The sequence below is a fragment of the Lethenteron reissneri genome, chromosome 49, assembly GCF_015708825.2.
Source record: "Lethenteron reissneri isolate LAM-NWPU_2019-01 chromosome 49, ASM1570882v1, whole genome shotgun sequence".
In the NCBI taxonomy this organism is placed as follows: domain Eukaryota; kingdom Metazoa; phylum Chordata; class Hyperoartia; order Petromyzontiformes; family Petromyzontidae; genus Lethenteron; species Lethenteron reissneri.
The window spans coordinates 10945188-10971207 of NC_083827.1; the positions used below are offsets into that span (position 1 = coordinate 10945188).

At 50.8% G+C, this 26020-nt stretch overlaps 1 protein-coding gene across 2 annotated transcripts in view; it reads left to right on the top strand.

The window, feature by feature from the left end:
• The window catches only part of LOC133354899 (neuritin-like), a 30640-nt gene extending 20074 nt beyond the window's left edge, over positions 1-10566 (top strand). For both annotated transcript variants that reach the window (XM_061572083.1, XM_061572082.1), the window contains one exon: positions 8260-10566. In XM_061572083.1, the coding sequence (XP_061428067.1) occupies positions 8260-8512 (253 nt within the window). In that variant the 3' untranslated portion in view covers positions 8513-10566. The remainder of the gene's footprint in view (positions 1-8259) is intronic.
• Positions 10567-26020: the final 15454 nt, after the last annotated feature.

Genomic DNA, 26020 nt, shown 5'->3' on the forward strand with positions numbered 1-26020 from the left:
CGGCGGTCACCGCTGCGTCGCGCACCGCTTTCAAATGCGCTTCTAGGGCCGTCTGGAACGCTCTTCCCTCCGATATTCGGACGCCACTGGAGCTGTGCAATTTTAACGCATCATCTCGATTGACCAACTCATTTCTTTGGAACTGATTTTTGTGTTTAGTTTGTTGTCCTTTCCCCGCACCTCCGATTAGCACGGGTTGGTACGTCCAGTGCAAAATAACTTCAACAGACACACGTACAAATCCAACAACAGACAGAGATGCCCCGCATTGCATTAAGCAGACTGCTTGGGGGCAAGCGCCGTTGAGCGACCGGCACCGAAATGAAGGCCGGCACGGCACACGAGGCCGGTGGGTGGCCAACATCGCACCAGTGAGCTAATTTGAGGCTGAGTCGACCTAGGCGAGCGCTTGCGCTAATCGTGCATTCGCGAGCAAGCGGAGTGAGGCCTACAGATTGCTGCGCACAAGGCACCTGAGAGGCGCTGACCCATAGCCCCGACACAGCCACGCGACGAGCCTCCTGAGAGAGGCGGTACCCAGGGCTTGAACCCATGAGGCAACCCATCAGTGCTGCCGTAGTTGCCCCGACATGGCCATTCAGAGTTGGCCGAGAGACGAGCAGTCCCCTCCCAGGGCTCGTGGTTAGCTCGTGGACGCTGCCGTGCTGCGATGGCGAGCACCGGGCCTGTCAGCCACAGGTCGCCAGTTCAATCTCCCGGCCCCGCAGCTGGAACAGTGGGTATCTGTTTTTGTTTTGTTCCCCCTCCCCCCACCCCCCTTCTCTCTGTCCGCCCAGGAGTAGAAATTGGTGCACCACGGCCAGGCGATTGGCAGGCCGTGTATGGTCAGGTAAAGTGTGGGCAATCCCAACTATTCCAGGGCATCTTGTCAATGTGGACGAGCAGTAGGCCAACATCTCTAACACTCTCTACAGTGGAAGTCCTTCCGCCAGCAGTGACGCGGGCAGGACATTGCAGGGCTGCGCCTTTAACTGCGGTGGCGAGATGTTAACTACCTCGCCTGGTATACAGGAGGTCATGGGGTCGATCCCGATCCTGACGCCTGCTGCTGTATATTTGGAGTGTACGTGTTTCTCTCCCCGTGGTTGCGTGGATTTTTCTCCGGGTCCTCCGGGTTTTCCCCTCCACATTTAGAATCGACATCACCACGCGTTTAGAGTATTTGACTGCTAGACACGTGATGATAAGCCCACTTCGTTGAACCGCTATCATTTGTGAGAGCCACGTCGCTTCTGAAAAACAAAGTGCTTACACAGTATAGCGCAGTGGGCCTTACCTGGTACGAAAAAAGTGAGTTATGTTTGGTTTTAACCAGTGCTGGTAGCCAGCCTTGGCTCAGCGTTCTGGCCACGGGCATCAAGCACGTACGGCCTGGGTCACCCCTTGTCGCCTGCAGGCTTCGGGGTTTGCGGCACCGCTTCCATTGTCCGTCGCCCCCCCCCGCACCGGGGGGGGGGGGGTCAGGGCGAGCTACTGACGAGGCCTCGCCCGAGCCGAGTACCCCAGTGACGTGGTAACGACATCATCAGCTCAGTGGGTGGTGGTGGTGGTGGTCGTGGTGGTGGTGGTCGTGGTGGTGGTCGTGGTCGTGGTGGTCGTGGTCGTGGTGCTGGTGGTGGTGGTGGTCGTGGTGCTGGTGCTGATTTAATATCGCGGCTCCTCTTGACATCGTCGTGACGCTCACCGGTCTCGAACATTGAACGCTGCAGGGCGCTCCGCCTTCGCAAAATGCAGCCACCACAGCTCCGTGGCAGTTACCTCTTTGCGACATTACGTAACCGCTCTAATTAAATACAAATAAAACGTGGAAATTGGACGAAAGCATTTTAATGCAAAATACATTTAAACCGCGTTTTAACTAATTGTCGTTCTTTTGTGCTGTTGTTGAAAACAAATCTCATGGTGGTTGCCAAGGGCCCCCCCCCCCCAACTCGTAGCTTTGGTCACCAGGGGGGGGGGGTAAAGGCACCCCGTGCTCCCACGCTCGTTCCGCGACTGCGAGCATTGCTTGGAATGCCCCCCCCCCGTCCCTTTCCAAATGAACACGGAGAGAGGCTGCTCGTGAATAAGTAACCGAAGGGCGTTCCGAGGTGCAGGGTCGTCTTGCGACGGGAAATGAACGAAGCAACGTTACTGGCGGCAAGATTCAAAGCCTGCGGTCCGCTCCTTACGTATGCAGCGCGCGCGCGTTCGGGGTGGCGGTTGAGAAATTAGGAAATGCATTTTTAAAACGCACCCGCCACCCAACGCGTGTTCCGCCCGGGCTGAAAGCTTCAAACGCTCGGCGATTGGGAGCGGTGGTGACGAGCCCCCCCCCCCCCCCCCACTTTGTGCGCGAGTTGTTACTTCGAGACCCGGTGCGGAGAGACAGGAGAGCCGCGGGGTGAGCATCGGGAATGATTGCTCGAGGGCCCACTTAGTGAAGATGGTGCGACGTGGAGTACAGGTTCAAGGATGTCCTGGTGGAGATCATCTCAAAGGGGGTGGGGGGGGGGTGTCATCACGTACCGGCGTCTAAGCGAGTCGATTCGAGACGCGTGGATTTTTCTCCGGGTCCTCCTCCGGATTTTCCCTCCACATTTAGTGTTTGGCTGTTTTACATTTCCACGCGATGAGTAACTTCGTTGAGATATCACTTGTGGCCAGGTCGCATCTGACAAAGAGCCGTATAGCTCAGTGGACCTTACCCAGTAAAATAAAAATAAAAATATTTGGTTTTCAGACACTACCAGAGACAGAAGTCAGTTGTCTGTAGACCACATTATACAGAGAGCATGGCCCATTGATAATAATATAATCATCAGTGGGTGTGTTTTATTCAGCAGCGGCGTTTATGCCACCTGCACCTCACAACTCTGCACGGTCCTCAACACGTGGAGATTGCGGTGTTAACACTCAGCCAATTACGGGACGGGGGCCGCACGGTATCCCACTTGTCTGTGCCGCCTTCTCCTGACAAGCCAGGGCACAGCGACGTCGATTGCCCGCGTCGAAGGGAGTTTCGCAACATGTTTGTGAGCCACCAACCCTCGCCTCCGCAGGACCGGACGACACCAGCCGTGGGCGACTGTTGTTGAGAGGCCCCGTCAGAGACTCGTCTGTTAGCCACACGTCCTCGTCCTCGTGTTGTCCAGAGCCCAGGCCAGAGACCGGATATACTGGGCAGCTGTGTGAAGGAGCTTTATAGCTCCGTCAGAATCCTCCAGGATACATTTACAAAGTCTGATTCTGGTCTATTAGTCACAGGAGTCCGATTGTCTGTATCAGTGTTCTTTATTGGTGGCCTTGAGTACGGCCCCTGACAATACACAAATAGTGAAAACATTCCCCCCCCCCCCACCCCATCATCGCGCTGTCAAACTCCCAATGGCCCTCGCGCTGATGATGACGACGATACAATCAGTGAAGAACGCTGAACCGAGAGTGCGGGTCAGGGACGGGTCTGTTCGTCTCCTGTGTAAACACGGTGCACGCAGTGACTCGTCTCTCGGCCTCTCGTCGCAAACAACAAAAATGTTGACCGTATGTTGCTGTCAACAAATGTTGACCTATGTTGTTAACAACAAATGTTGACCGTATATGTTGTTAACAACAAATGTTGACCTATATTGCTAAGAACAAATGTTGACCGTATGTTGCTGTCAACAAATATTGACCTCTGTTGCTAACAACAAATGTTGACCTATGTTACTAAGAACAAATGTTGACCTATGTTGCTAACAACAAATGTTGACCTATATGTTGTTAACAACAAATGTTGACCTATGTTACTAACATGCTGACTGTATGTTATATGACGCTAATAACAAATGTTAATCTATGTTGCTAACAGCAACAAATGTTAATCGTACGTTGTGAACAAATGTTGATCGTATGTTGCTAAACCAACAAATGTTAACCTACATCATGGGGCCTCCTTTGCCAGTACCAAAATTTGAGAATAGGTTTTCCCCTTTTTCTGGCAACTAAACAGTTGTGTTAAGTTGTTAAAACACCAAACTGAAACTTTTTACAAGGAATCATGTCTGCATTAAACACAATACTTGTGGTCAGAATGCAAACAAAAAAAGATACTCTGATAATAAAAGCATTGTCCTTGAAACTGATTGGCCCACACTAGAGGCAGCTTTCTTTTGAGCCTAGTCTCAAAACGGTGTTGGACCAGAGGAAACAACAAAAGTTGACCGTGGGTTGCTAGCGACAAATGCCATCGTGAGTGTTGGAGTAGAGCTAGCAGACTGCAACTCAGGGCTCGGGGTAAACAGCGGTAACAAGTTTGACGAGGGGAATGATTAAAGCGCGCGCGGTGCTTCACATTTGCCGGGTGGGGGGTCCATTTGGTAAGCGACGGGAGGTGCTGACAGCGCCAGTTGTGGGATCGCAGGCGAAGGGCAGAACGCAATTACGCCGACGGAAGTACACATTGCAGAATGACGGAGAGAGGGAAAACGAACGAGGAATCCGACAATGTGGCTTTTTAAACGCACAACCCACGGCATTGTGCAGCAGCAGCAGCAGCAGCAGCGGAACATTTGTCCCGAAGTGAAAGGTATTTTTTTAATATGAGATTAAAACGCTTTTTTCTACCATAACAGAAGGTCGGAAATGAAGGGCTGATTTGGAAACGAGAGCGTTGCCGGTGCTTTAAGCACCGAGCACATGGATAGTAATCACGCGAATCACACGCGTAGGGCGCAGCGGGGAGGCAGGGAGTTGGATTCTGAGCAGAATCAACGTCTGACGGACGCTTGAGATATTTCGTAATCAAGCGAGAGAGGGTGGAGAGAACGAGTGTGGCACTACGTGCCGCAGCTGTTGCTGCTCTCTGTGTATCTGCGGCAGTGGTTTACTCACAGAGAGACCCACATTCTAGCACAGAGACCCACAGATACACACAGACCAACAAACAGACAGATAGACCCACAGATACACAGCGAGACCAAGAGACATGCAATGAAACTCACATACACTCAGAGAGCCTTACAGACACACACGTATACCCACAGACGCGCACAGAGACCCACAAACACACAGAGACCCACAGATACAGAGACCCACAAACACACACAGAGACCCACAGACACACACAGAGACCCACAAACACACACAGAGACCCACACACACACATAAAGAGATCCACAGACACACACAGAGACCCACAAACACACACAGAGATCCACAGACACACATCGAGACCCGCAGACACACACAGAGACCCATATACACACACAGAGACACACAGAGACCCACAAACACACACAGAGACTCACAGACACAGAGACCCACAGACACACACAGAGATCCAGACTACACACAGAGACACAAACACGGAGATAAATCCCCCCCCAGTAATTTCTTCCCATTTCCAGCCCTGATCTGCGGTAAGACATTCTGTGGGGAGCTGCGCTAGAAATGTGGCAACCCGAGTTCGATTCCTGCTCACGATCAACATCAGTGATGATCTAAAACTGAGTTTCTGGTGCGGTGTGTAAACATCAGCAGTGGTCGGCCATGGTGCTGGCCACTCACTCCTCTGTGTGTTGTGCTGAAATTCATCGGTGCTCGCTAACAGCACTTGCCCCAACGGTCGGCAAAGGCAATACCTACGGGGGGTCGTTGTCTTTTTGGCAAAGCATTTGAAGCAAAACGAGCCTCAAAAAACGTAGCGGCATTTTATTGTTCTGGTGAAGTTTGTGAAATGATTACCCATGGTGGGGATGCTGCCGTTGGTGTAAATGGTTCGGACACTGGTTCGGACACTGGTTCGGACACTGGTTCGGACACTGGTTCGGACACTGGTTCGGACACTGGTTCGGACACTGGTTCGCACACTGGTTCGCACACTGGGTGTAAGTGTGCTGAACTTCTTCGCACTCTACGAAACGAACCTGCTAATCGGAGGTGCGACAGAAGGTCAACAAACTAAACACAAAAACAGTTTTAAAGAAATGAGTTTGTCAATGTAGATGATTTTAATAAAGTGCATTGTTCCAGTGGCTTCCTATTATCGGAAGGACGAGCATTCCAGACGGCCGCAGAAAAGCATCTGAAAGCGCGCGCGATGCAGTGACCGTTTTTGTTCGATGGCCAGCCAAATAAATGTGTTGCAATCCTGAGGTCACAGGGTTGGACCCCCCCCCGGTGTGACAGTTGGAACAGCGGTGTTAAGCTTCTTAAATCCCCCCACCTTCTGTCCAGCCAACAGTACGAGTGAGTCGAACGGCGGATCGCTTGCGGCGGAGTAGAAGCGTGGGCACTCTCCCACGCCTCCCGAGAGGTCTGGCCGGCGTGCAAGAGTCGGGAAAATACCCCAACATGAAGGGGGCTGTCTGTAGAGCTCACCCGAGGGGAGGTCCCTTCCCACCAGCAGGGGCGTGAGATAAGGCATTGCAGGGGCTGCGCCTGTGCCTTTAGTGCACGTGGCGGAAGGAAGCGATCGCAGGGAATTACCAAATGTGGTTTTCAGTGCCTTCATCAACGGGGCGTTCGAGTGGACGGAAAACAAACAAAATACTAGACGCTCGATCAGCCCGAAGGTGTTTTATTTTATTATTATATTTTTATTAAAAACAATATGAAAGTGTTTTTTTCTTTTCTTCAGCCAATGTTTGAATGGAATAGCAGCGTAAAGAATGGATCTGAGATACGGGCATGAATCTGCGATGGAAGCCGGGCGAAATTAAAAGTTGTTTATAGAGAAGTCACTGTGGGCGGACGGTAAAACGCGTTTCTTTCATATTTTACACGATTTCGTCTTCCTCGTGTCAGCTCCGAGAGCCCCGTTCGGAGGAGAGGTTGCCGTTCATTGCGAACGAGCTCGCCACGGTGGCGAGATGTTAACTACCTCGCCTGGTATGCAGGAGGTCGGGGGTTCGATTCAGACCCTGACGCCTGCTGCTGTGTATTTTGAGTTTGCATGTCTCTCCCTCATCATCATTACGGTGGCTAGGAGATGTTAACTACCTCGCCTGCCATGCAGGAGGTCGTGGGTTCGAACCAGACCCTGACGCCTGCTGCTGCTGTATATTTTGAGTTTGCGTGTCTCTCCCTCATCATCATTACGGTGGCTAGGAGATGTTAACTACCTCGCCTGGCATGCAGGAGGTCGTGGGTTCGATCCAGACCCTGACGCCTGCTGCTGCTGCTGTATATTTTGAGTTTGCGTGTCTCTCCCTCATCATCATCACGGTGGCTATGAGATGTTAACTACCTCGCCTGGTACGCAGGAGGTCGGGGGTTCGATCCCGACCCTGACGTCTGCTGCTGCACATTTGGAGTTTGCGTGTCTCCTCCCCGTGGTCGCGTGGTCCTCTGGTCTGTCCCTCCACATTTAGAATCAACGCGCGTTTCGAGTATTTGTTTGGAATACATTCCATGTGATAAGCCACTTCCTTGAGTTATCATTTATGGCCAGATCGCTTCCGAATAAGATCTATGTAGCTCAGGGAGCCTTACCTGGTAAAATAGAAAATATTTTAGTTTAGAATGAACGCCGTTTTTAAAACGACAGCAAACATCGTGGGCACGAGAGGGGCTGGAGAGACACCATCTCACCGCACTGCACCGTGAAGCGGGGACAATCAATCATCCGTCAAATAATTTATTTAATCCGATTTCTCCCCTTCGGGACATTACAGGATAAGCAAATATAAAATGAGCTTCATAAAAAAACAAATCTAAAATAAAGCGACCTCTTCTTAGATTAACCCTGACCCCAGAGGTTCGTGAGGTGGCCGGGTGTCTCAGAGGTCAGAGGTCAGAGTGCTAAGCCGACACCGCTGAGAGCCTGGGTTCGAGTCCAGGCAGTTGCCTGTGATTAAACGAGGGTTTATTGAGTGTAGTGACCTGACGGGTCTTGGCTCGATCACCCGTCAGATATACTGGATTCTGCACTTAATTTTGCTAACATACAGCTCTGACAACTAAAAGATGTCTTGGGATGAACACATCTCTGCTGCAGGGACTGTGAGAAGGTGCAACTCTCTCATGTGTGACTCTCAGAAGTAGCTCTGTGGTATCCGCTTCTGCTCTGACACTCAACGCCCACTCGCAGCCTCGCCGCCGACCATCCACTCCTAAATCTCACTCGGCTAACCGACGATCCAGCCAATCGGCGGCCAGTCGTCAGCATCTCGCTCGCAACACCGCAGTCCTGCGGCCGCATTGAACCGTGGCCGGGCCAGGGCCGCTCACACGCGTCCCGTTCTCCGCACTCCGATTGCCCCTCCCCACCGGCAGCTACTGGGACGAGTACCACGAGTGCAAGGCGGAGGTGCTCACCGACTGCCCGCCGGACGCTGCGCGGAAGCTCACGTTGCTCCAGCAGGAGCTGGACCGCATCAACGGCCCCGGGGGCCTCTTCCAGCTGTGCCACGTGCCCGCCGCTAACGCCGGGGCCGCCACGGCCACCGCGGCATCGTCCGCCGCGTCCGCCCGCCTCGTCTTCGCCATTGCCGCCGCCGCCGTCGTCCTGAACCGCGAGCGGTTGTGAGGGGACGGCGCCCCCCACTCCACCCTCCCCGGGCGAGACTCGGCGGCGTCCCGAAGTTCTGGTACACGCGCGAGCCACCACCACCACCACCACCACCCCCACCCGCCCTGTCCACCCACCCGGGCCGACGAAACGTGTACCTCTTTTTCCACTGCACAACCGAGCCGTGCCGGTGCCACGTTGTGTGTGTGTGTCTTTTTCTCCCCACTACCGAAGCCGATCCGAGGCGCACCACTGACGTCGCGCGCAACTAGCAAGTCGAGACGCATGTATGTGAAGCGATGGCTCGCACGCCAAATAGCCAGTGTGGAAAAAAAATCAATACCCGTACCCATGTGGGTGGCATCTCAAAGTTGCGATTCGCATGTGGCCGTTTTTCACTGTGGCGACCGTGAGTTTTACGGACGACGTCGCTCGGTTGCCATCTCATCACTGGGGCGGATCGCTCCTCTCTCTACCTTTGTGGTGGACCCCACCAGGGCTGGCTCTCGCGATAATGGCAAGACCAAAGGATGCGGGCCTGCCCCCCCCACCCCCCCACCTCTTGTTGGTGTTCAGTCGTCGACGTTGAAAGCAGCTCTGAAAGCAATGCCTGGAGATGTGTCGAGGGGCCATTCAACATCGGGGAGCGCTGGGATGAGAATGTGCAGTTTGCCGCCCTCCCAACTGCCGAGCGTGCAGCAGCTGGAGCCGGCACCGTGTCTCGTGTCTCGCCGTTTAGCGCGCACCTCATGTATTGATGACAAGAGTGAGATAGCGCCATTGGCTCGTCGGTTGGCTAATCACGAACTGCTCATATCTTTATTATAATCATCATCTTTTTAACTAACTCAGAAAACCATTGTACAAAAATTCATCACGCATAAAATTTGACACCAAAACGTTTATTTCGAAGTTCGTTTCATCAACTTGCAAGTTAAAAATAAAAAATGGTTTTACATTTTTGTCCCAAAATTATGGAGTGCTCCATAATGTGCGGGCGGAAGAAGAACACACTAAACACAAAAGCAGCTCTAAAGAAGAATTTTCAATTTAAATTTAATAGTGGCTTCCAAGTAAATAATAGACCGACTGCTTCCTGAGAGATATATCCGGATTTGGTCTTCAGTGCGAAAGGTGGCAACTCGAGTCGTCGCCCAATGCCTATGTCATCTCGTCCAGACATTTTTTGCACAAAATATTTGCTCAGTCACACGGGTAAAATGTTGGGTGACAACTTTCCCTGTGTCACCCTGTGCCACCCTGGCTCATCTGTAAAGGTCAACATGTCAGTACCGATCGGAGTATCTGGCTTTGGCCTTTGACCTCTCGTAAGCTTGTGCAGATCCACTATTTGACATTTTAATTGATTGACCAAAGCCGTTTAAATTCAGCCAGCGGTGGCAGGGGAAAGGCCACAAATCGCGTTTACATTTGGGAACCCGGCGTAGCCACGCATGGCTCGAACTCGCATTGTGAGTAGCCACTTCAGTCGCCTCCACTTGCCCGTGTAACTCCACGTGGCCCTTGTCTCCCCCAGCGAAACAGAGGCACTAGATCTCAACGGGCTCTCACCTGGAGAAATACAGCGCGCCCATTGATAATCAGCGCGTGGATCTGGTGTGGGGGGGGGGGTGTTTGACGATAACAGCACAGCGTGCCGGGGGTAAGCGAATTAACGAGTGCTTTTCTCATCCCATTCCCACACACATTCCCTCCACCCCCACATTAATCACCGTTATTTACTTCCAAGGTGCAGGTTACTTTTAAATTAGTTACTTCTATGAATTATGCAGGTGTGGGTGTTTGTTTTTTAAACAGCATTACTTGAGGTGCTCTCCTAATGGAGTGGACCTGCAAATGGGCGCTGGGTTCAATTCTAGGTAAAGTCAGCCAAATGAGATGTCACCCCCCTCCTCACCCCCGCATTTGTCACAATTAATTGTAGCGGTGGATTGCGTTACATTGTAATAATTATGCAAATGTATTCAGTTTATAATTATCAATTCGGCACCATCCTTCGACATGTTTGTGGGTTGAACCCCGCGTTGATGTTCGGCGCAGTGTCCCTCGCTGCGCTCTGAACTCCCAACGGCACGCGGAGCGAAGGGAAGCTCCCAACGGCACGCGGAGCGAAGGGAAGCTCCCAACGGCACGCGGAGCGAAGGGAAGCTCCCAACGGCACGCGGAGCGAAGGGAAGCTCCCAACGGCGCGCGGAGCGAAGGGAAGCTCCCAACGGCACGCGGAGCGAAGGGAAGCTCCCAACGGCGCGCGGAGCGAAGGGAAGCTCCCAACGGCGCGCGGAGCGAAGGGAAGCTCCCAACGGCACGCGGAGCGAAGGGAAGCTCCCAACGGCGCGCGGAGCGAAGGGAAGCTCCCAACGGCACGCGGAGCGAAGGGAAGCTCCCAACGGCGCGCGGAGCGAAGGGAAGCTCCCAACGGTGCGCGGAGCGAAGGGAAGCTCCCAACGGCACGCGGAGCGAAGGGAAGCTCCCAACGGCGCGCGGAGCGAAGGGAAGCTCCCAACGGCGCGCGGAGCGAAGGGAAGCTCCCAACGGCACGCGGAGCGAAATGTCGGACGTCGTGCCCTTTGCAGGTCTGGAGAGAGCAATATGGCAGCAGCATAGCCGCAAACATCATCATGGTAGCCGACCACGTGAAGTATGATGCAGTTGCGTTATGGGAAGCATCGTCATTGCAGAGTCCCTTTAGCCACGAGAGCACGTCTGCCGGAGCGATGTAACGATGAAGTGGGCTCGTGTGCGGGAGCGAGATGGATTGTTGCTTGGCGTGGCCACGATTGATAGACACGGCTTGGGGTGGTCTTCATCCAGCAGTGGATTATTGATTGCTCATCATGATGACGATGGCGAGCACCTATGAAGGCCGGAACGGCACACGAGGTGGTGGGTGGTCAGCACCACGCCCGGCCGCCTTTGTCTCCCCAGTGGCCATGTTTCCACACCATAACAGGTAATAATTTGAGGCTGAGTCGACCAAGGGGAGGCCCAGGAACGGTACAGATAATCGAATTCGGGTCACCGGGTTCGTAGCGCAGCGCGCTAACTGCTACACTACCACTTTTACACACACACATACATTTTTTACACGGTCCCCTCTGGAGTTTTAGGCTTTGGGAACAAATATTCCATTTGTCCTCCCCCCTCCATAAACCCAGCCCTGCTGGAGATCACCCAGCCCCAGGGCTCGAACCCAGCGGTACCACCGCAGCGCCGCAAACTCCGACGCGTGCCTTTGTAGTGAGCAACACCAACTCGGGCAAAGCCCCCGGGCCTCGTCAGGAGATTGCGTGAGCCGAGCGCTCTCACGGTGAGCCGCTACATCAGGCGCATTAGCACCGCCGTTAATTGCCAACCCCCCCTCGCTCCCCCGTGCCCTCGATCGCCCGGCGCGCCCCCTAATTGACGCTCGTTGAGGCCAGTTTGGGGTCGTCGATCCACGGTCGTCGTGCCGCGCCACGCCGTGCCGCGCCACGCCACGTCTTTCCACGCCGTGCCACTGCCGCCATTCCCAGTGCAGAATCCTCCCTGGTTCTACTCCAGCCCTCTGCCAAACGGCGCTGTCCTTTGGCTCAGACGAGCGTGGGGCGGACACTGGCTACCATCGGCGGCGCTGAGCCGGAATGTGGGGGGGGGGGGGGGGTACGCGGGCAGATGTAGGCCAGCGACCCACTGGCTGTGCTTCCACGCACTCTCCTGCGTGACCGTGGGAGTCGGAGCACGCGTCGCCCATGCAAAGTGCTGCAGCGCAGAGCTCGGCCGACCTGTCCCAAGAGCCATTGCTCACGCTGCTGAACTCGTGGATGGGAGGGGGGGGGGGTTAATCACCGGGTCCGTCGAGGCCCCGTCGTGTTCAGCTGAGGGCCGGGGCAGCGGTACAGCCCATCGGGAGATGGAGCGATGCCCAGTGGAGGCGGGAGATGCGTGGGAGCCTCGGTGAGGCCTCGGGCTGTCATCTCCCTCGCTTCCTCAAAAATCAAATTGTGTTCTGTCACCGGCCCAATTGATGGATGGAGCCGCTGAGAGATTTTGTTACATTTGAAAATTAATCTACTTTTTTTTCTTCCTGCCGTGCCACCATTTCCAGCATGTGGTTGAGTGGGATCATCAGGGAGACACAATGAGCCGGTACCGCTGAGGGCCTGGGCTTGACTCCGGGCTTCGGCCGCCAATGATTAAATCAACTGTTCGTAATCAGAATATGTATTTGTACCGGAGGAATCCGATGAGCTATAAAGCTATTTTTCACAGGTGTCCAGTAGGGGCGGGTAACAGCGTTACAACAACAACAACACACAACCATGATAGTGCAAAGTACAAGAACGGTAAAACAAAGCACCCAAAAAACATACAAATAAAACTAAACCATCCCCATCCTACCAGGCCAAAGCCCACTGAGGTACAAATTATAGCTCAACAAAGTGGGCCTTCACGTGGAGATCCACAGCAGTGAAATAATCTTAATGCATCTTTATAAATGTGGAGGGAATAACCCGGAGCGAGCCGATGGTTTGAGCCCAGTCACCAACGATTGCACGACAACAAAACGTCGAAGTCGAAGTGTCTCCCTGCTGAAACTGGCAATGAATGAAGTTGGTCCTCCATCGAGTCAGTGGTGGCAATTCCACATTCTTATAAAGGGGATGTTAATTTGTTCACTGTCGATTTCCCACAAAAAAAATCCTAATTGTATTCACCCTCGAGAGGTTATGGGTTATGTTGATGGCCAAATTAAAATATGAACTTAATTAAAGGCAAAACTGAACAACAAGTCCACGCGTTTAAGTCTTCAAGACTCTCGGAACAAGCGTTGTTAGCGAGCCCCTCTTAGCAGACGCCCGCATACGCACGAGAAGAAGAAGAACAACAACAACAACCACCACCGTTCACCACGAAGTGGCGGTCACGTCACCACGGCGCTTGTGCCATGCTAGGTGCACTTACTTCGCGGCCACGTGAAGTGTCGAAGGCCCGCTGACAGAAGGCCACGGAGCAGGTTCCGAGGTGGCGAGACGGTAACTCCCTGGGGCCGGTCTTACAGAGTTTGTGGGTTCGATCCCGACCCTGGCGCCTGCATATTTGGAGTTGGCGTCTCTCTCTCTCTCTCTCCGTGGTCGTGTGGATTTTTCTCCGGATCCTCCAGGTTTCCCTCCACATTTAGAAACACGACTTTAGATTATTTGGCTGCTGTGAACTTCCACGTGATAAGCTACTTCGCTGAGCTCTCATTTGTGATAGGCAGGTCGCCTATCTATATAACTCAGTGGGTCTTATCTGGTAAAATACAGAATAAAGTTTAATAGACCCAGGTGGTGCAATGGGTTGACTGATTGAGATGACTGTCAGATGCCACCTGGGGTGCCCCCCTTATATGAGCACACACGCCGCAAAAAGGATAAGTTTGCGTGAGAGACTTCACCTGCAGAGCTATGAGGTGGCCAGCAGGTACAGCAAGTAGGTTCTAGATTTGAAGCTTTCGTGACTGCAAGGAATCATATTCTTAGGTTTTTTCGGTACCGAAAAAACCTAAGAATATAGCAAGTAGGTTGTCGACCGAACCGGAACGGACTGTTGAGCGTTTGTGCCGCGGGGGGGTTTTGTCCGGGGAAGTGCCGCGACCTCCCCTAAATGCAGAACCCTCGTGGAAAATAAAGTGGCCGACCATCCCAAGGCAGGGCCCCCCTCTCTGAAAGTGAGTCCTGAGATTCGGCGAAGCGTGAATGAATGAATACATTGTTAGTAAGGTAAATGTTATTTTTAGTAACATAAATATAAACACGGCAGACAGCAAACAAAACAACCTCTCTCATATAGCAGCAATCCGCGAGGTGTTTAATCATCTCATATCTGTCATCAATAAAATTTTATAATGATCATTATTACATTTTAACCGCAGGTAATTTGTCATATTTGGCATTTGGGCTGTCACGGAAATGTCACGTATCTCTCAAAGCGGTACCAAAAGGGTCTTTAACGTCGCTGTTGCGGGCACCCAATTGCTCTTCGGTAATTCCCAGTAAATATTTTGGTGTATTTAACGCTCAATTGTATTTGTACATCGGCATTAGATATGTGAATGCACGCGCGCGCAGCTGCGTAATGTTGAGTTGTAACAATGCCCACCCACCGCCATGAGACCATCTGTTGTAAATTCTAATGATGTATTGCACAACTTAGGGGCATTGCGGGGAAAAAGAAAAAAATACGCATGATTTTTTTGTATATTGCATAAATCAGCGCGCTGTTCCCCGCGCACATTAATCCTTTTGGCTTTTAATTCGCAGCTTGAATTTAAATGAAATAATCACGGATGATATTAGGGTGCGGCGGAGGTGATGGATGAGGCCGGTGGCTGTGGACGTTTAACTCGTGCGCTGCCCAGCGCGAGCTCCGCAAACTCCCTGTCATCATCATCCTGTGATTATGATCCTGTCATCATCATCCTGTGATTATCATCCTATCATCATCATCATCATCCTGTAATCATCATTCTGTCATCATCATCATCATCCTGTCATCATCATCATCATCCTGTGATTATGATCCTGTCATCATCATCATCATCCTGTAATCATCATTCTGTCATCATCATCATCCTGTCATCATCATCATCATCCTGTGATCATCATTCTGTCATCATCATCATCCTGTCATCATCATCATCATCATCATCCTGTGATCATCATTCTATCATCATCATCATCATCATCCTGTCATCACCATCATCATCCTGTCATCATCATCACCATCATCATCATCATCATCCTGTGATCATCATTCTGTCATCATCCTGTGATCATCATCCCGTCATCATCCTGTCATCATCACCATCATCGTCCCTTCATCATCATCATAATCAATATCATCATCATCGTCCAACCATCATCATTGTCCCAAATCACTCCACTGCTAGATGAAGGCCTCGCCAAGCCGTCGCCGTCTCTCACGATCCTGCAATGCAACAATCGACCCACAAGCTCCACCCGAGTTGATATCGTGGCTCCATCTCCGTAGTGGACATCCTAAATAATCGTCATAGTCATCATCATTGTTATAAATAACAATTATAATAATATAATCATCATCATCTCGCAGGGGTTTCTAAAACATAAACTGCTTTGATCATGTTGCACCACGTGGTAAAAACATGTCAGTGATGTTTGTTGGATTTATCAAGAATATCCTGGACCCTGCCATAGAAATGTGAAATCTCGCATCTGCCATCGAGGGGTGATGCGTTTCATGCTCCGTTGTGCACAGACACAGTTGTATGAATATAAATATAATTAATAAATCAACAATAAATGACTTTGTTCATTTTGTAGATAAATTATCTGAGAGTGAATATTTAATGGTATGCGTTAATGTGAATGCAAAAGTAAATGAATGAATAATTAAACAAACCAATAAAATATTAACCAATTAAATATCATTAAATGTAAGGGAATATTGTGGAATCTATGAATGACTTAATGGCCTCAAAAATAAATAAATGAATTCGTAATATTAGCGCCGCTCGTCCATACTACAGTTCGTCAACCGGCAGGGCACACGTGGTGGGATAAAGTGTGGGTACTCCACCTCTTCCAAGACGTCAGCGTGGAAGAGTAGGCCAAATACCACTCTAGAGGGGGCACTCTCGAGCTCCCTCTGGTGGAGGCCCTTCCGCCAGCAGTGGCACGAGCAGGCAACTTCAGGCCTGCACCTTTACCTACCACATTAACTATTTAATAACTAATCAAATAGCAAAATTAATTAACAAAAAATAACAACCCAGAGCACGCTTAAAAAATGCAGCGGGTTTGCCTGCGAACGAGTGGGCGCATAAATATTTGAACAAACGCTTTACAATTAAAGTTGATGCAATAATTGAATGACTATGTAAAATAAACAAAAAAATGCCCAGGGAGCAAATGGAGAAATCAATGGAATGAACAAGTCTGTTCATAGATTAATGCTCTCCCCGTTAATTAATTCAGGAACAAAGTTGCCGCGTGTTCGTCTTTCATTTGGCTGCGCCAAGTGCGCGTCTCTCGCAACTCCACGTCCACCTCGGAAGGCCGAAGGAGAGGTCGTGGTGGGGGGGGGTAGGGGGGTGAGAGGAGGCTGCAGCGCATTGCAGACCAGATGCTCCTCTGGTCAGAGTAAAGTTGCTTTCGGCTATACTATAGCGCGCATCGCGTTGTTTTCACAGCACGAATTGGATATATAACGCGATGAATGTATTGGGGGAGCACATTTGTTTATAATGTGGATGCTAACTGGATATGACGCGATTTGTAGGAATAGACGGTTCTACGGCTGCCTCGGCATAGCGTCACGCGAGGCATTGGGATGCTGCTGGATGCTTATAGATGGTACCCACGCGCCGCGGTCTTTGTTCAGCCTGCGTAAGCATCTCATGTGTTTTCGCGCACTGTGCTTTACCAAATATTATCAAACTATAAAATACAGCGGTTATAAAAGAACACTTAAAAATCAACAATCGCATAACAAATGTTCATGAAAAATATCAAGTCATGTTGGTGTTTTAGAAAACTACCCCCTAACCCCTTCGTTCCCATTGAATCAATGGTCATTATAACGCGATTTTTCCATAACGCGGTGTTGTTCAGACACGCAACTATCGCGTTGTAGGAGAAAAGACTGCGCATGTAATCCTACGATCGTTTATTTCGGGGATGTGCGGTCGGTGGTTCTGGGCTGTGATCCGCAACTTTGGTATTGAGGATTGGTGGATCGCACCGAGATCTGTGCTCGCCTCGCAAACACGCGCTGCCTTCCAAAGCGGCCAGGAGGCGGCAGTGCAGCAAGTGGGTTTGTGAATCTGTCTGCGTGGACCTTTGCAGTGTTGTCCCCTCATGTGCACAGCAGGTTTTCTCCAGGTTCTTTTTCATCATCATCATCATCTCACACAAATTTCTCCTGGATGGAATTGGGCCGAACATCCTGATGCAGGAGCCGCCTGGAAGAGCGCTCTTGAGACGAGGTGACGTTCTCGTGGCGAAGTTTATAAAACAGAATTTAAAAAACCCCCACCATACGACCTATATTCAATCGTAAATAGTATCCCTTCTTCATATTCACAAATACTTAGAATCCCCAGAAAAATATAAACATTATTAATTTCTCCCAATAGCGGCCCCATTAACCTGGGAAGCTACAGTTAATAAATATAACAACTAAAGTGAAGGGCAGTGTTCAATCCACTGCTAGATGACGGATGAGAGTCATTATACTTCACCGCACTGGTCGGTGCGGATTGGTGAATGACCTGGGGGGGCGGGAGGGGGGAGGAAGGGGAGGAAGAGGAGGGGGTGCAGGACTGCTCCAGATATCACTCAAAAGAGCTGTGGGCTGTGGCCAGGAATTAAACTCGCAACCTCCGATTAGAACGGTTGGCTACGTACGGTGCGAAAGAAGTTCAACATACATACATACGCACATACATACAATCTCGGTTCAGTGGGTACACAGCGTAGGGTACTAATCACTGTGAATTATGGGTAATGCTATGTGTAAATAAACAGCTAATGGGGTTTGTTTTTTTATTGCCAAAGTAAAATAGCGTTTAATCCATCACACACTCGCGTCCCCGGATCGATGGGACCAGTAGGCGTTTAATCCGGCGAGCCCTGCACCAAATCGGAGGAGTTTTTTCCACTTGGTGTGATTTTTGCGTGTCGTGCGGCACCGATGTCCGACGTTCCGTTCCCAGCACACGGAAACAAAACGTCGGACACGATACCGTGCAGCGCGAGGCACGACCCGAAAACACTATAGGGGGAGGGGGGGGGGGGAGATGGGGGGGAGCAAACGGCTCGACCGCGAAAACCCGCGCAGTGACTTTGAGTCCCTCTCATTTCTCCCACCCCACCCTGCTCACGAATGGCGACTGTCCGGTACATCGGCTCATCACCTCGTGGCGCTTTACTTGATCAGGCTGTGTGCCCTGCTGCTGCTGCTGAGGCTCAGTGAAGTCCTCTCCGATACAGGGAATTTCCGCGTTCAAACAAAACTACGCTTGGGAGGAAAAAGGGGGCCTGTTTGTTTCCCTTTCCAATGTTGAAGGTACAGGCGCAACCCTGCAACGTCGAGCTCACGCCACTGCTGGTGGAAGGGCCTTCACTCGAGGGAGCTCTAGCGGACACCTGTCGAGTGGTATCCCACGCTGGCCAGACGTTGCTTAAGAGGTGGAAGTACCCACACTTTACCCCACGACGCGCGAACTGACGATTGGCCGTGGCGTGCCCATTGCGTAGAGGAGAGAAAGGCGGTGGGAGGTGGGGGGGGGTTAAGAAACTCGCCCCCACCCTTCTACGGGCCGCGCGGGGAGATGGACTCGAGCCGCGAAATGTGTGGATCGCAACTCCGCAGTGCGCCGGCCACAACATCACGGCGGTGGCAGCGTCCCATCATCTGAGCGGCGGGTTTCATTATCATTGATTACATTTTTGTTCGTCACGCGCGTGTGTGTATATACACTCTGTGTAATCTGTGTAGGAATAGACTACACAGAGTACACAAGCACCGTGCGGCTGTGGCGAGTTTATGAAATTATTTTGCATTAATTCTTCTCTTGCCGGGCGCCCCTCGTGCACCCTCACGGCGTGCAGGGGAGCTCCCCTCTCTCTCTCTCCTCTCTCCCCCCCCCCCTCTCCCACTCAGAGCAAGGAGCAAGCTCCGGGATTTACGACGGAGCTCGGTTTTGATTTCGCGGCTTAATTCCGTTTCTGGCATCCTCCACGCTACGTCAGTTTCCTAATTCGGCAAGAGTCAACGTTGACATTGACTTCTGTATAAACACCGCATAATCCCCAACACCAACTGCCAATTAAAATTACGAAAATATATTTTTTTTGTACGGCAACAAGAACATGAGTGTCAAATGTGTACAACGTGCGACAAATGTTAAGAGTTACAATTGCTAACCGTGTACATTAGTTATTATCACCTGTTATGGAGAGAACGAGTTTAAAATGCGTGTGGGTTGGGGAAAACGTGGATAACCTCTAAAGGAACATCTGCGCCGGTTTAAAAAATTCAGGCTGGCCTGCCTACGATCCATGCTGGGTTTAGCCAGACTGGATTACGTGAGACGTTGACAGATGCTTGAAATATCTGCACACATTCCCATTAGTGAGCTCCTCTGCGTCGCCGTGGTCATGTCGCCTGCATGCCCAGCGACCGAAGTAGCTTCTGGTTGGCCGGAGAGAGGGGGCTGGAGAAGAGTTGGGCTGATGTGGTAAAGAAGGACGTGGAGCTGATCGGACTTGCCGATGACTGCTACCAGCAGCGTCAAGATCGGCCTCTGTGGAGGAGGTTCGTGAAGGACGCTGCGAGGTAGTTGGAGGCAGTCGCCCTCCAACAGCAACAGCGGAGGGCGGAGGAGCGATGCTCGCAACAATGAGCGGAGCGCCGGGCGTTGCAGAAAGTTGACACAGTGGGCAGTACGGGTGGTGCATCGGCCAGTCATCTCAGTCAAGTCCAACCATGGCACCTGGGTCTGTTCCGTGACCTCCTTGCCAGCGGGCCTTCGACACTTCACGTGGCACGAGCACCGTTGTGACGTCTCCGCCACTTCGTGGTGAACGGCGGTTGTTGTTGTTGGGAGTTGTCGTAGGGGGAGCGGTAGTGTAGTGACTTGGCACACTGCGCTATGAACGCGGGGACCCAAGTTCATTTCCGGCTAACAGACACAATCGGTGACAATTATTTGAACCGGTCGGGAGTGGCCTTCGTCTAGCAGTGGACTGGGCCGTACACTGCAGCCCAGCGCATCCCTGGACGAAGGCTTCCCCATGCCATGTCGGCCACGGGGGTTGTTCTGCCATACTTCACTACAATGTGCAGTGTGTGCTTGTAAAGGCGGATACCCTTTAGTATCACCGTATAAAAAACAGACGTGTGATGATGCTTGGATTCGTAAAATAACATCGGTCCTTACACTCACGAGGCATCTATAGTGTGCGTACAATTTTGGCAAATTGTCATCGCGGTCAGACGTGCAATATCCACGGGTGGATCAGAGCCTCCTCCACACACGGTCTCATCCCTCGGGGCCTCCGTCTCACGCCGGCACGGGGACCAATTCCATCGCTCCACCTCTGCCGACCGCCGTCATCTCACGCCTTGCCCTCCCTTCGGCTGCCCACTCCAACGCTCGTCCCGTCTGCGGGCCATCATCCCCTCCTAGTCACGTGCCATGGCAGAGCCCACTTGAACTCAACACTCAAGTCTTCTACGCAATAATATTGATGGCGAAAGCCGTCGTGTTACACTCACTCAAATGTTCGTGTGGTGGATCCCCGATTGACACGCGTCTCTCCTTCTGTCAGTGTCATCCCAAGCGTGCACCTCCCCACGCGTTCCACCTTTGCTCCTCAACAGCCTTTGCTGCACTGGATTTGTCAGTGGCCACGTTTTCTGATCCACGTTACTGCCACAGACAACCGGCTGAGAACGCTGTCCCGCACTCGCACGGACGCCTCGCTTTTCCCGATCGAAATCAGTTTGCTACAAGCTTTGACCAAGGCCTCAACGGGAATAGATAATGATCTAAACTATTCAATGAGCAAGAAACCGCTTAGCTACAGTCTTCTTCGTCGTGTTCCCTATCCAACCCATGCCGGTCTCTTCCCAATATTCTGTACAGGCAACCCGCTTCTGGTGTTGGCATCACCAAAGCTTGAGTGCAACTGTGGTGCTACAGGGCATCTTAGGAGATGATCCATGGGGTTGCTTCTCCAGACAGGCACATTGTTCGGTGGTTCAGAAGCCCCCCCCCCCCCCCCCATGATTTCACGAGAGAGTTGCATCTGTCGAAACCCACTCTCTTCAGTCTGTTTCGGCTCCGCCACGTGAGCCATTTGGGATTTGGAGCCAGACGCGAGCTCCCCACTGGGGGGGGGGGGGGGGGGGGGTGATTCCCCCGCCGGCGAGCCGAAGCGAGATCTCACGAAGAGCTGTTCAAACCTGGAGAGGATTCAGGCAAGGACGTGTTCACTCGCCAGGGGTGTTCGCCGTCACATTACAACATACCTTCTCATTATAGAATTTGCAGAGCGATAAATAAAACTGGGCAGAAATTATTGCGAATCGGAATTTCGGATGGCATCGTCATTCTACCGGTGGGAAGTGAATCCGTTCGGGGATGATTGAAGAGCTTCACAAGGAAGACTGCAAAGTTGGGCTCAAGATAAACTATGAGCACGTTTGATAAACAAATTAAAATAGCGGGTTTCAGGTAGGGCAACCGAGAGTCTGTGGAATTGCGTTCGCCCGCGGTGAATATTGTGGGCGTATCGAGGTGAAAACGTGGGAAATGAGGAGCAGGATGGAGTGAGTGCCTTTGGAACACTGAACGCAAATGACGCGCTAACGATACGCTAATGGTCCATCTATGCTAATCGGGCGAGAGTGACTGCGCAAACGAGGCGTGCACGTTGGAAACAATACAAATGAGACCCTGCTAAATTAAACAACGTCGACGAACAGTTAATGGATCGTTGAATGAAAATCGTGGGCCCGGAATCGTCACAATTCATCAAATCCGCGGCGTCATCAAAAAACTCCGAACCGAGTCTGCGAATGCCGCACAGCTTTGGGACACAGCATCCCGCTGCATTCGATACGCAGACACAATACCTCGAGTATCTGCCACTCCACGCATCTTCTAGAAATACAACAAAAATGAAAGTTCGTCTGTCTGTCTGTCTGTTCCGAATACAAATCCACATCGTTAAAGCTATCGCCACCAAACTCGGCAGGGGTTACTTTTTAGAACTCCGCGGAAAAGCTGAGATACATGGCGAGCCGATATTTTATCTAGGAGGTGTGGGGGGCGGAGCCCCCCAAACGGCACCCCACACGCTCCCAGTGACGTGGTCCTCCCTAACCCGGCACACATTCACCTGGCCCCGCACACAGAACAGTCACACAATCACCCCCTCCCCCTCCCCCTCCCCCTCCCCCTCCTCCTCCTCCTCGTCCTCGTCAAGGTCATCTCACAATTGGCGTTGATTGCATCACCCAAAACCCCGTTGGTGATTCCAATTGACGGGAAATCTCCATGAGCACCCACGCCGTCTTTTTTTGGCGAGACAAGCAACGTGGCATCGTTCACGCGTCAAAACAAAGCATCGCTCTATGATTTCGTAACCCCACATTGGTCACGTTTTCTTACATTTTATTACAGGCCCCATGGCACAGCAACATCTTAACAGTTGCTGTAACGCCATTGACCCCCCTTCCTTCTGAACGCAGTGATTCAGTTTCATGTATTAGGTATAACCCTGTGAGCCATGCGGCTCTTGACTCGGGTGCAACCGCAACAAACACAAACATGAACAAGAAACATCTTAAAGTGACTACACGCAACAGAAACATCCAGGAAAAAACAGCAAAGTCTTCCAGAAATTATCGAGCCACTCTACATTCACAAAAGATAGCCGCAAGTACCCGGGCAACGCTGGGTATTTCCTGCATGTAATTTTGTTTTTAGAAGTGTGTGGTTTTACACACGACCCCATGGATCCCCACGGCCTTACCCGGAGCGCGCAATTTCAGCAGCAATTGATTCAGCGAAAGCAAGAACTCTGGGTCGGTTTCGACACGCAGATATGTAGAGAGAGAGAGAGAGATCATATTATATGACGGAGAATATCCTTTGCTGGCGTATTGTTATTTATATTCTCCGCAATGAGGCCAATGATTATTGTGTGCTGCATTCGAGGTCAGTAGTCGTGAGTTATTGGCAAGGGAAACAGACGCTCAGAACGTTGTAGGGTGGGTTGTTATTGATTGCCCAAAGCCAGGCCCTGGAGGAATTGCTTCATAATTGAAGTCACTTTTTGCAACAAATTATCATCGCTGTTGCGTGCACATACCCTCATGGAAGCACGAAAGGGCAGTCCAGCATTGATCCATTCTATATCCGAGAGGCTCGTTTCACATGTTGCCCACTGAGATTTTTTTAATGGTTGCTCGGGGTCCACTCTGGTTGCTCGGGGTCCACTCTGGTTGCTATGGGGTCCACTCTGGTTGCTATGCGGTCCATTCTGGTTGCTCGGGGTCCACTCTGGTCGCTACGCGGTCCACTCTGGTTGCTATGGGGTCCACTCTGGTTGCTATGCGGTCCATTCTGGTTGCTCGGGGTCCACTCTGGTTGCTCGGGGTCCACTCTGGTCGCTACGCGGTCCACTCTGGTTGCTATGGGGTCCACTCTGGTTGCTATGCGGTCCACTCTGGTTGCTATGGGGTCCACTCTGGTTGCTATGGGGTCCACTCTGGTTGCTATGCGGTCCATTCTGGTTGCTATGCGGTCCATTCTGGTTGTATGTGGAAAGGCTGTTGCCATGGATACGGGTATAATTTAAGCGCTTATGTGACTCGTTTTGTACCAATCAGTGGATAACCCAACGTCATATGACTTGATATAAACCAATCAGCTGGACATCTGTGAAAAAGAGCTTGATAGCTCAACGGATTCCTCCAGTATTCATAAATACGATTATTCTGACCCTGTCGGTATCATGACAATCCAACGTCGCATATCCAAATCTCTGGGGACAGACATGAACGGATGTGAAAAGTTCGGATTTGTGAACATCTCTAGAATACGGACAGATACACGGTGGCACAGATACAGCACCGTGGGTGTGGGCGGTTCATCGTTTGGGGCGGATTTGCGACGGTCGGATATGCGACGTTGTACTGTACTGCAAGGCCGTAGCCATGGAGTCAACATTGGGGGGGACCAAATCTTCCTGGGTGTCTGGGGGTCCCAACCCAGAAAAATATCTAAATTTTAAAACTCATTTCCTGCCTAAAATATATAAAAATACACTAACACATGGGATGGACTTTTTATTAATTTTTTACAATGTCTAATAGTATATTGTATTACATTACTCTGTTTTTACTTTTTTATCATTTCTTGTTTCATTGTATGTAATGGAAGAGATTAAGGATTAATAAAGTACAACCATAACCACAATCATGTAAACAGAATTCTATGCATTGATTAATATGAAGACAAGTCCAGATATTGTGGCCAAGGTTTAGCAAATTGTTGCCTTCATTTACATAGCATAGCAATTTTTTATAGCAATAAAACTGGGGTGGCATTTTGAGCATATTTGAATATTGGGGGGGATGTCCCCCCCAATTTATATTATAATTGCGGCCTTGCTGTACTGCATCTGAACGTGACATGTTGTGTTTAGCAGATACCACTGCCTCCTGATTGAGCATTTAGTTGGAGGAACATGGGAGGAGCAAACATCAGAGCTGCGTGGTATTCCACGTCGCGCGGAGAAGCAGTCCGTATTAATGAATAATTATCGATTGCCAATTTGACGATGAAAGGCTTCTCTGAGTGGTAACACCGTATTAACTAGGCCGATGTCAGGCGCTAGTATTTGACGAGTTCGTTCGATTTTATAAGTGAACGGCCCGATGGCTGGATACGAAATGCTCAAATCCTGCATGACCCAGTGGAGGTTGACAGCAACCTCAGCACGATGCGTCTGCATCGCGGTTCCAACCGTTGCCACCCGCGCGGTGCGTTTGCGTTGGCACGGTACATAAAAAATACGGAATTTAATATCTGGTACAAAAGATGTATTACCGAAGCTATAAACAGAAGGTGTGTACAGGATTAACTGCACGTGTGGTAAATGTTGTGTTGGGCAAACAGGACGAATGATCAGCACGAGACTAAAATAACATCAGAGAAATATTAAATTCTCCCAAATGCAACTGTCAGCAGTAGCAGAACACGCGTGCCAACAAGGACAGTCAATTGATTTTGATGATGTTGAAGTTTTGTGCAAAACTAGCTACTACTGGCCAAGACTAATTAAATAATCTATCGAAATTGAAAGATATCAAAATAACTTTACCGTTCGGTTAATAAATTATGTAAATGCATGTTTACAAATATCAGCCTACTTCTATAGGGATCACCGTTGGTAGGGCTATTTTAATAAACACAGTAGACAGGGAGGACAAGTTAAAAGGGCTCGCATGATGCATAATAGCCGTTGCCTCAGTAATCCCCCCCCCCACCCACGTGGTGCAAGAGCGCAGCTGCGTGGTCACCACATCTACGCCTCTAGATAAGGAACGAAAAAGACTTCTCCACAAGTCTGGCTGTCGCCTGATGAAGCTAGTTGTAATTACTGGCGAAACGTCGTACTCAGTTTGTAAATGTTGTGGCTTGGCTCTCCAACACACCCGTGTGCTGTACTAGTACACTACACTATACACTACACTACTATACACTACACTATACACTACACACTAGTGCTGTACTAGTGACGAATTGGCATGTTCTGTTTACGTGACAACCCTTACTAGTTGGCTGTGTCGGGTGGTGGCGGGTTTTAACGACACATTTATATATTTACGCGATCTAACCCAAAAACCTCTGTTATGGATGATATTGGTCGCGAAATACTCTGTGTTAAACTGGCGTTTGCATTGTGACATCATCATTCTGACATC